Source organism: Halyomorpha halys, unplaced genomic scaffold (assembly GCF_000696795.3).
Source record: "Halyomorpha halys isolate HHAL.00 unplaced genomic scaffold, Hhal_1.1 Scaffold304.1, whole genome shotgun sequence".
Lineage (NCBI taxonomy): Eukaryota > Metazoa > Arthropoda > Insecta > Hemiptera > Pentatomidae > Halyomorpha > Halyomorpha halys.
Window position 1 is genome coordinate 154,630 of NW_027116688.1, and position 11,680 is coordinate 166,309.

An 11,680-nucleotide genomic window follows, 5' to 3' on the forward strand; every position below is an offset into this window, starting at 1 on the left:
ATGAAATATATTGTAGGTACTTTGTTTTATTAAAATTCGTATATTCATTTTCTTGAGTAACAAAAATAAATAAATTTTAATACTTTCTATTTTTAATTAGTATTACGTAAATTAAAATCGAATTAGGTACGATGATTTCAAATAGCAATTGAAGTTCTATCGCTTACAATCTCTTCCTATTGGAGAATGCAGTGGTCAAACAGCATAGTACATGGAAATTATACGTTACAGACCATCCTCATACGGTAAAGGTTAATTTACGATCCTACAGCGTAGAAGGAAAACCGTATATTAGTATTTCAAATAGTTATTGCACAAGTGAAAAATTACACAAGGAGTTCAAAGAATGTATTTTTGTTCATTTCATATTCAATTGGAATCTATTTATTATTTGCTTAATTTTTAGGTGCCCTATAAAACTACAGGGTTAGAGGCACCGTATTCTGGATTTCGTGGTTACATTTCTTGGTACAGGTTGTTCTCCTTCAGGAACTTAATCAAATTCTTCCAATTTTCTGGCAGTAAGGCTTGACGTTGTCCCCGGAGGCCAAAAGACGTTCTTGATTATTCCAGACGCGTGTTCCAGGATATGCTCCATCGTCAGGGTACATTTACAACTATATACATGTCGGTGAAGGATTTCTTTCAAGAAGGTGCTTGTGTGTTAATCTTGTATGCCCGATCCTGAGTCGGGTTATGATGCATTGTTCACGGCGATTTTCGATAATTGGCGGTAGAGGTTGAGAAATTATTAGATTATTGAACATTAATTTCTAATATTCTTTCTATTCAACACAGGCATGAGGTGACATCCTCAACATCATCATCATGTTCTGGTCCTCTTCACTCTGGGGAATCTGAGGATGTCCTCTTTGAGCGAGAGCCCTTCTCTTTCAGTCAAGTCTTTGTTTCCTGAAGTCCTCCGGGACACCTTCCCATATATTGGCCGTTTCCTTTCTTCTGGGTAATGAGACGGAAATGATTAAAAATTATCATAGTTGCATAATTTTGAAATGTGTCGGCGAAGAACCTTAGATTTTTTAAATGTACCAGCCTTCCTTTCCGAACTCAACCTGAGTATACAAATGATAGAATAAATTATGTAATACATTAAAATATTCAAACAATGCAAAAAATCTTGTATCTTTAAAAACATCAACCTATGCTCAATTAAGCAAGTGTAATTTTTCTATATTGTAGTACTCTCAAGGATTAAATCAGGACAAGGGATCTAAGGGGAGTATTTGGGGGACCTGTCTGTCTCATTTCTCGGTTCAGTAATAAATGATTTGTTAAATCTATTGACGAGCAACAAATAAATTATTAATAATATAAACAATATATTAAATTATATATTTTTATTAAACAGCTTTTCTTAATTTTCCACCTTTCTTCTGGGGTTGGATGTTGGAACTCCCTAAAATTTGGCGGGTAGGACGAGCGTTCCCTTCGCCCATCCCTTAATACCGCCCTCGTAGCATATATATAAATCAACTTTTTTAATGTTTTCAGAGTCCTCTTTAAGATATTTCATGCTTAATAACGCTAGTTTTTTTTTTAATAGTTTTTTATTTACTTTTTTTTATTTAAGGAAGTGCAATTTTAATGCCTGAAAACAATTTCATAAATCAATTTTTAAGACATGATGGGCAACTGATTGCCGTTGTGGCCGAGCGGAGAAGTATAGTATCATTAATAAACTGGTTTTCCCAGTGCGGAATTCAATCCGGGAACTCCTGGAGCGACCTTCAATGCAAAAGGAGGGAGGGGAGGGAGGAGTGAGGATTGAGGAGAGAGGAGATCCGCCAAATTTCCTCTCAGTGTTATTCTTTCCGATGGCTCTGCGACTTCTCGTCTGGAGCGTTCTCATCTGCATTGTCGCGGCGAACTCTAGAGTACGTCGGATCGTAGGCGGTGAAAGAGCCCAGTTACCGCCGAGTCCTGATGAGAATATCCCCTTCAGTACCCCGGAGCCGGATGACACTAATCCTCTGGTATTCGTCAAGACTAACAAGAGGAGGGCCGAAGTAGTCGGAAACCGGAATCCTGATGGCACTTACAGTTTCCTGGGGATTCGGTATGCCTTCCCTCCGACCAAGAACCGTCGTTTTGTGGTAAACTCGAAGAAGTTGTTATTAATTTATTTTAAAATGATAAACCCACTTACAGATCCAATACCTTGATGCACAAAAGTTTCCGAGTAATAATAATTATAAATATGTTATGGAAGAATGAAAGAAAAAATAAACTAATATTTATAGAATTAATAAAATAAATACTAAAAAAAATTTTTGAGAAAAAGTATAATAAATAAATCCATAGGTCATCGCAGAATGTCATTTTAAAAAGTTAAAGGAAACTCTAAAACAAAATTTCAAACTTTGTTTTGATATCAATTTACTATTTTTATGTACATGTGTTGTGGCACTTTGTATGAAAACTTACCAAGGAATAAAATGATATAAAGATTGAGCAATATGAACTTAGAGCAATTGTGCATTAAGGTATCTATATAAAACAAATAAAATATTAATTACAATCATTCAATTAATAATATTATTTTATATAATATAATTTATATTATAAATAATTAACATAATGGAGAAGTTAAATGTACTGATAGTATACAGATAAAAACAAACAAAAATAAGTGAGTTAAAGCTCCTGATCTATACCTACGTGAAATAATGGCAATTGGTCTTCCGATTTAATTTGCATGAAGTTTTCAACCGTACCAAAATGATCCATAGTATTAATTCCTCAATAGATTGTATTGGTTTATTTACTCTTTGTTTAGCTCAACTAAACCTACTGTTTTTTATGTTATAGCCAATTAATAAACATGCATTTGAAACCTTTCTTCCAAACCTCTCATTATAGACAAATCTAGTGATACTAATTATTAAGTAAAACTATATCTCTATTTGATAAATATATAGAGATAAATATACTGATGTCTATATCTGAAAGTTTCAAATGAATTTTTGTCAATTGACTATAAGATAAAAACCAATGACATAGTGAATTATTTAATTTAAGTTTTAAGAGAACTAAACTTTTGTATCAACTATAATATTTTTTTTAAAAAATGGGAGATCAATGCCTTGAAATGCAAACCAATAGGATACATAGATAGGTGTATTATTTTTTAATAATAAAGATAATATTAGGTGGAAGCCGAATTTCTATTATTTTCAATAGATGTATAGTATTTTAAATTCATAAAAATTTGAATAAAAATAATCATATTATATATAGTATACAAATTTGAGTAAGAATAATCATATAATATGTAGTATACTGAATTTAACTAATTTTTCAGTTGAGATAAATTACAAATCAAATCAATGTTCATCTGGTAATGAGTTAACACTTGATAAACTTTTGTTCCTGGAAGATGGAGGTAAAAACATTAGATAAGGTCAGGGTTATCTACAATATTAATGAAAAGTTTGTCAAGTTAAATAAAATCTTTATCATAAGTCAAGTATTCAATATCATTTACAACAAATGGTGTTCGTCTATTTCTAATTTTCCTTAATTTCCTAATTTTTAATTAGTACTTCAGACAAATTTTTTGTACTAAATAAGAATGTATAATTATTGTTTATAATTAACTCTAAATAATAATCCATCTGGAATCAGTCATGATCAAGATATAATAAAATAAACAAACATTTTGTTTTTTTTAATTATATCAGCAATATTATGGCCATACTCCATTGCCTATATTTATGGCTATATCAGCTGATGTAGACTCCTTTACTCAAGTTTTTATATAAAAAAAATACTAATTGTTTATTTTTATTTTGACTCACGACAAATAATTATTTGGAATTACCATCACAGTCAACCTTTCATCACTTCTTATGATATAGCAGAATTCTATATAGTATTCTATTGAAACCACAAAAAATTAAATCAGAATCACTAAAAATTATTAGAACATTCCTTCTTATCTATGCTTCAACATTTTCTACAAAATATTTTCATAGATCAAATCATGATCATTAAATTATTACAAATTATTTAACGATAAATTTATTTCAATATTATTAAAATTTGTATTAATTAATTAATTAAATTTACCTATTACCATCATCATTAGTTTTAATTAATTAATTAATATAGTTTTCTAAATTATCTATAATTATTTATTTATGTCAGTTTTTAAAATAGGCTAAATGTTTTTAAAACTTTATAATTTTGATAAAACAGTAGGCGTTTATAAATTCTGCTTTATAAACAAAATCAAACAAATAAGTATGGAAAAATAAGGATAATGGAGATGAATAAGGATAAAGCCAGAATATTGTACAAAATTAAACTTGACTTTCTCTTGTTTGGTGAATATGGACCTTATGTAAAATGCATAAAAAAAAAACTAAAAATTAACTGAAACCACTAGAACAGTTATAAAAAATATTTAATCTATTAAAGAGAAATCATGCGAAGTATATATTAACTTTTATGCTCTTTCCTTCTCATTATAATCTACTTATTTGAAAATAAATAATACAGTCAGTAAAATTTCAAGATATATTTTTCTTTCCTTCAGCTGTGCTCCAACTTATTCATTTTTTTTTTAAAGGATAAAGTAGGCCTAGGAAAACATTTGTGAAACCACACTTTCTATCTTCATAAAACTCTATAATTATCGGTATTAAGTAAACGGTTTTACTCTAGCTACCTGATGTCTATAATTTATTTCACTGATTTTCTTTTTCTTAATCACTTTATTTTCAGACAATATATTGAAACAAAGAGAATAAATTTTAGCCTACAAGTTCGTACAGGACCCTTAAACAAGAAAAGTATATCCTAACACTTGAAAATTAATAATTCATTTTTTTGATAAAATTATGGTTTTGAGTCAATAAAATGAACCAGAAGATGAGAGATATATGCATCAAAATATTGTATATTTTGTTTTCTGAATTTATATATTCTAAGAGGTAAAAGCTGATTAAAGATAACAAGTTATGAAAAATATTTTAAATTTTAAATTTCAAAAATACTGAAACCTATTCATTTAATGGGTAACACATAAAAATATCTCAGACAAAACAACCATGTACCTCAAATTGTAGCTTTAAATTTCTAAAAGTAAAATTTACTATTATCAAATCAATTCAACTATTAAGACATGTCTACCAGCACAGGAAGTTATAAAATAATTAGTTGCACTATATTAAAGAGTAAATAAATAATTTAATTCATTTACTATGAGCCACAGAAAAAGAAATTGTGAACTTCTGAATACTGACACTGATAACCTTCTAATCTATATTTTATTTATAGTTTTTTGGGAAACACTTTAGATATCCATTTATACAAAATTACATAACAAAATACGATTTATAACACCAATTATCATAATAATGCTTCATAGTTGAAAAACTTTTTAGGTCAGCAGGAACTTAAAGGTCAGATTGATCCTTCTGCAACTTTGAAGAGGAAAGGAGCTAATGAATGTTATCTATTCAACAGGTTTCAATTTATTGGTAAACAGGTGGATAGGTTTGGAAAGAATTTCATTATGTCACTAAAGCTTTCCAAAGATGTCTACATCAGATTAAACTATTCTGGATTTTCTTTTTAGGAAGTTTGATTATATTATTTTTTAAAAAAATTGTTGAGGTGAAAAAACTTCCAAGATGAATATAATCTATTCTATATTTTTCATTGTACAACACTGCAGTACAATTGTTCCATATTTATTCACCTTTACAATCTCCATATTTGTCATATTTTAAATTTCCCTATTGAAATCATGTTATTTATATAATCATAGTTGAAAATTGTTTTACACTGCATTATTTAATTTATTTCCTTCCCTATTGATTAACCTAATGTTCCCACTGTTGGGTTGATGAATTTGTATATTTTACATTTTCAACTGCATTTGTAAATAATTATTTATAACTAGTAGGGAATCCAGTCATAAGGAAGGTTTTAATCACCCTCTCTCTCTTCTCTTTTTCCTCTTCCTCACCATAATATTTATTTATTTGGCAATTAATTAAGTAATTTTTAAAATTATTAGAGCTTTAATATAAAATTTTCTATTGATATAACTTGGAAATGGAAATCTGGTTGGGTCTGTAGAATATTTGCAATACTACGACAGAAAATATAGCATTACTTAATATGCTCTTGGTTATTCATGTAATAAGGAACTAAGCATAGGATGTCCAAGATTCTAATAAATAGTTTGAACTTGACTGATACATAAAAAAATATAGTGAAAGATCACTGATTGACCGTCTGTAATAATAAAAGATAGATAGTCTGGGAGCGGTCAAAGAAAACTGAAATAGTGATCAAACTGTTTATATTGAACCATCGTTTCGACCCACATTGCAGGGCTAAAAAAGATACAAACACTTAAATGATGTAAGCATAAATGAACAAAGTAAATGAAAAATTAAAAAGATATACAGTGAAGCGTTAAAATTAAATAAAAATACTAAAAGGTTTTAGATAATTAATGAAACTGGAAACAAATAACAGATAAAAGAAATATGAAATACAGTACAAACTAGAAGATGGAAAAAGGGGGATAAAATAAAATCAAGAATAAAGGTAAATATTTTAATATTATTTATAAATAATAAAAATTATTACTGTTATTTTTTCCGTTTTCATTAATTGTCTAAAACCTTTTAGTATTCTTATTTAATTTATAAGTTTCACAGTACATCTTTTAAATTTTTCTTTTACTTTGTTCATTTATGTTTACATCATTTAAGTGTTTGTATCTTTTTTAGCCCTGATGAAGCCCTACAACGTGGGGCGAAACGTTGGCTCAATATAAACAGTTTAATCACTATTTGAGTTTTCTTTGACCGCACCCAGACCATCTTCCTTTTATAAATAAAATATTTATAAATATGAGAATAACTATGTTTTGGCTATTAAATATGTTCAATAATTTTACTAATTAAAATATCTATAATTATGATAATTTCAGAGACCATTGAGAATGAAACCGAAAGGCTTGATAGTAGCAAACAAATTTGGACCTCCTTGCCCACAATGGTGGCGCGGAAGGCTAGTAGGAGAAGAAGACTGTTTACATCTCAATATTTTCACTCCACAGGTATTTAATATATTTTAAATTTTTTTTAGAAAAAAGTTTTAAATAAAATTTAAAATAAAAGGGTAAGTGTAAAGCCCTTGAGTTTTTCTCTTTTAATTACTGAAGTAATTGGTATTTATCAAAAGAACCCGGCGTATACAGCACATTGGTTAGGTAACAATATTTGGCAAACAAAACAATGGATAGTTATATATTATCAATTAATATATAGTATGTATTTTAAATTTAATTTATATCAAAATCAGTTCAGTGAAAGGTATAAACAATTTTTGTAAAATTTTGGAGTCTTCAAATTTATTATTATGAAAAAAACCAATAATGTCAGAAACAAAGTTCCGAAAGTCAGTGAAGTGGAAATGAAAGATACTGTTTCTTCACAGGCCTGGATATTGTGGTTTAAAAAATTTGAGAGCATAAAATTAAATTTAGTTAAATTGACTGTTAAGTTTCAACTATTTATTAATGGCCAACTTTTGACTCAGGTCTTCATCAGGGTGGTTTATGGAGGTGGTTTCTGATAAATTAAAGAATAGGGTTTGAAAGAATTATTTGTTCTGGCAAAGATACCTAGATTTTGTGCCTCGCTTGGTTTAAATATTATGCTTATTTCTATAGTCAATACATTTAGAAAATAATTTTAATTAGCTTTTATGAGTACATCTTTAAAAAAAAAAAATAAACTAATTTTATTTATTATTTTGTTGTATCAGTTACCTGAGGGTAATAACAGTTCTACACCTTTATTACCAGTCATGATGTGGATTCATGGAGGAAATTTCAAAACAGGATCAGCAGCGCAATATGTCCCCTTGAGAGAGCTCTTGAGGCAAGGAATTGTTGTAGTCACAGTGCAGTATAGGTTGGGTACTCTGGGTAGGTTTACATTATATCTTTATTGACACATTTTTTGTACAATAATATAAGAAATACATGAATAACAAAGATAAAATTGAAATGCTCAAAATGGAAAGATACTAAGTAACAAAAAAGAATTTTAAAAGATAAGCAAACATTATGAAATAATCAATAACACACACAAAATTATAGGTGCGATCCCTTAGGTGTGGTATTGGGCTGCCATGAAGTTCTGTCATCTGTCTTGGTCTTTTGGAAGTTCCTTAATCGTGTATTTCTTTTTCCAGAGTTTGCCTACAGGTCTCTCTTAGCCGTCCTTTGGGGGTTTCATTCAAGGCTCTGTTGAGTTGTATTAATATGATGTTTTCTGAGAATGGGCCCTAACTATTTCCATTTTTAACTTTTTATTACTTTGTTGATTGGTTCTTGGTGGGTTAATTTCCAAAGCTCAACATTGGAATTAGTTTTTGGCTACCACACTCTCAATATATTTTTGAGTAATCTATTTATGAAAGCCTGCAACTTTTTTGTCATTTTTTTTTCATGTCTCTTTTGTATCCAAAAGGACAGATTTTTAGTTGCTATTAAAGAGCTGAACCTTTATTCCCCTTTGGATCTCTTGTGATCTCAACACTGACCGGAGTTGTTAGGATGCTTGCTGTGCTTTTCTTATCCGGCTTACCATGTCCTAATCTGTTCTCCTGTCCCTATCAACCATACTTCGAAGTTAACAGAATTTGTCTACCCTTTCTTATCCCTGTTCTATTGTATACATAAGTATAATTACAGTAAAATAATATCTCAATGGTATTATAATATTCTACGGCATGTTAGGAATTATATAAGTTCTTCATCTGAATCGCTTGTGAATTCAGCAGAATATGAACTTATGTTAAAATCAAAGGCTATTTGAGTGTCAATGTCATTGTCATTGTATATTCATAATGTCTAGACTAATTTTACTTTAAATGTTTATATTTTTTCTCCATAAATGAAGGCTTTTGTCAACTAACAGATGAAGCCTGATCATAATGTCATTATTTAGAAAAAAATGTATTTAATCAGCAAATTTTGGCAAATAAAATTGCATAATACATATACAATACATAATACTTAAGGTAAAATTTATGTTCGAGAAAACTTGGGAAGAAGCTAAGGGAGATTTCTGTTTTATGGACCATCAATTTTGTCAAGTTTAAAATTAAGGTAGAATAATTTATAATAAGTAATTACACCTGAACAATTATTAGTAGTTGAAAACAGAATAGTTGTAATACTATTTCCTTCAGATTGCTTAATGGAAGCGCTGTTATATCTTCAGCCAGAGAATATTAAACTAATTATTGGTATGAAGCAGATTTTGAGGATGCCACCTTGTTTACAATGGTATTATTACAATGGTTTACAATGGTATCTCCGTTGATTGAATTGAAAATATTATTTGTTGTTTCTATACTGTAATAATTCCTTACACAGTTTTTAATCATGGTAAAAATTAAAGATAAAAAACCAAAATTCTGGCTTTTGTCTATTGTTTGTTTCATATAGTACTGGTATGATTGCTTTTCTATGAATAAAGTAAAATTTGATATTTTTTGACTATCTATTAATAATTCTTGTTTAGTCATTAATGACAAGAGGGTATTATTTACTGCCATGCAATCTCATGGTATAACTGAAACGATTATGAATGAACTTATATAATTGTCTATCTCAATTTATTTGAATATATTTAGCCTTCAATGAATAAGTTGTTAATGAGGTAGCCCCATTGCTGAAATGTAAAACTGTACTATAGATACAAAAGTAGTAAGGGAATATCAAAATTCAAAATTACAAAAATCATAGAAATTAAAATAGAAAAAAAAATTCAATGATAAATTAATGCAGTCTTCTTCATAAAAAAAGTTTAAATTAAGATTATTAGTTCAGAGTATGAATCCCTGCACAATAATGAAATAGTTTTATAAATTATGTTGCCTTTTCAGCAATTCATTGACAAATCATTATATTATTTTCTTACTAATAAGTAAAATATAAGTACGAATAAGTAAAATATATTCATAATATTTTAGAACTTAATCACAAATTGTCGTAATATATAATATATTTAAAATTTAAATTAAAAAAAAAATTATTAGTTAGAAGTCCTCATTTATGCCATTTGCTTCAGCATTTTATGCTAAACTGTTAATCAGCATCCAAAATGTAGTATAACTCTTTTATTTTATCTATTCTTCATTCACAGGATTCCTGAAATTCGGAAATCAAGGTTTGGGAGGTAATAGCGGCATGTTTGATATAAGTTTGGCTTCACGTTGGATAAGAGAATACATTAACTTCTTTGGAGGTAACCCAGGTAGAATAACCGTAGCAGGTCAAGGCTCTGGAGCAAGTTCTGTTACACACTTATCTTTCCACAGATATTTCGGAAGTAAGTTTGATTTGATATTTTTGTCAATCATCCATCAATATAACTTTAAAAAAGAATATTTCTCATTAGTTTAAAAATCTTGGATTGGTGTTTATAAAAGTTTTAATAAAAAGAAAAAATAATATGTAACAATTAAATTGAATAAACCTATTCATTATCATTGCTACAAACCTAATATAGTTAAATGCTGTAAAACTAAAATCGTTATATTGTATGCAACAGTGTTTATCATGCATGTTCAAAACTAAGATAGATCAACTGAATATTAGAACTACTTGTCCAATTTTTTGGAGATTTAGCATCCAAGTTACAAGTCACCCAACAATGAACCAAGTCACTAATATCCTTTTTTGTTTCTAAATGGAGGCTGATTAGATGTTTCCTAAGGCCATATCTTGGCCATTTATAAAGATAGAGAAAAACTTCTTATTTTTTCCTGCAGTTTGTTGCTACTTAAGGTAATTAAATTTCCTTCAAAAACAAAAATAATAATAAAAATCGGACTATTATTAGCAGAAATATGCCTTTTTATTTTCTTCTAACCATTTTTTAAAATATTGAGTTAAAATTAATTTACATATAAGTATTTATAATCATAAGATTTTACATACAGTTTTTCCACTACAGGAAATTTTTTTCTGATAATATCGAATGTTAGGTGAAATCACTCTTGTTTTATTACTTCATGTCAATGTTTTGAGGCTTTTCACCAAGATTATCAAATTTTTAATAACAAAAAAATTATGGTTTGTCAGTAAACTAGCTCATAAATTCACTACCTAAATTAAAATTAATTGATTTTTCAACTAATAAATATGTCACTAAAAATTGAAAATATATATTTGAAATAATCAACAATTTCTTATTTTTAACTTTATCATTAGGGCATATAAGAGGAATAATATCAATGAGTGGTGGTCCAGTTTCTCCATTTGCATTAGATGAAAATGCATCACGATCAGGGGGTGAGGCAGTAAAAGCAAACACTTGCACTGGAAGAGGAAATGTCGCAACTGTGCGTTGTTTGCAAGCTTTACCATTTGAGAACATTGTTAGGGAGGATGGTAGCATTGAAGAAGTAAGTGAAAGTATAGAGTTTTGATAACCAAAAATATTTTTAAAATAGTAAAAGAAAACTATTTATTGTTAACCAACGTTTCGTCCCACTTTGCAGGGCTTTGTCAGGGCTGATAGATAGAAACTTGAAACATTAGGGTTGACATCTCTGTTCAAACCTGCAAGTGGGGTGAAACGTTGATTAACAATAAATAGTTTTCTTTTACTATTTT

General features: G+C 28.7%; 1 protein-coding gene and 1 long non-coding RNA gene across 2 annotated transcripts in view; one reads left to right on the forward strand and one right to left on the reverse strand.

Annotated features, from left to right (window-relative positions):
- Window positions 1–1,807: 1,807 nt before the first annotated feature.
- Window positions 1,808–11,680, forward strand: part of LOC106681014 (esterase E4) — a 17,976-nt gene continuing 8,103 nt past the window's right edge. Inside the window, exons 1-5 of the mRNA XM_014421111.3 lie at window positions 1,808–2,114; window positions 6,974–7,102; window positions 7,813–7,975; window positions 10,206–10,391; window positions 11,276–11,469. Of these exons, the coding sequence (XP_014276597.1) occupies window positions 1,836–2,114; window positions 6,974–7,102; window positions 7,813–7,975; window positions 10,206–10,391; window positions 11,276–11,469 (951 nt within the window). The 5' untranslated portion in view covers window positions 1,808–1,835. The remainder of the gene's footprint in view (window positions 2,115–6,973; window positions 7,103–7,812; window positions 7,976–10,205; window positions 10,392–11,275; window positions 11,470–11,680) is intronic.
- The window catches only part of LOC136797278 (uncharacterized), a 4,772-nt gene continuing 3,426 nt past the window's right edge, over window positions 10,335–11,680 (reverse strand). Inside the window, exon 3 of the long non-coding RNA XR_010845134.1 lies at window positions 10,335–10,434. This is a non-coding gene — a long non-coding RNA (uncharacterized lncRNA). The remainder of the gene's footprint in view (window positions 10,435–11,680) is intronic.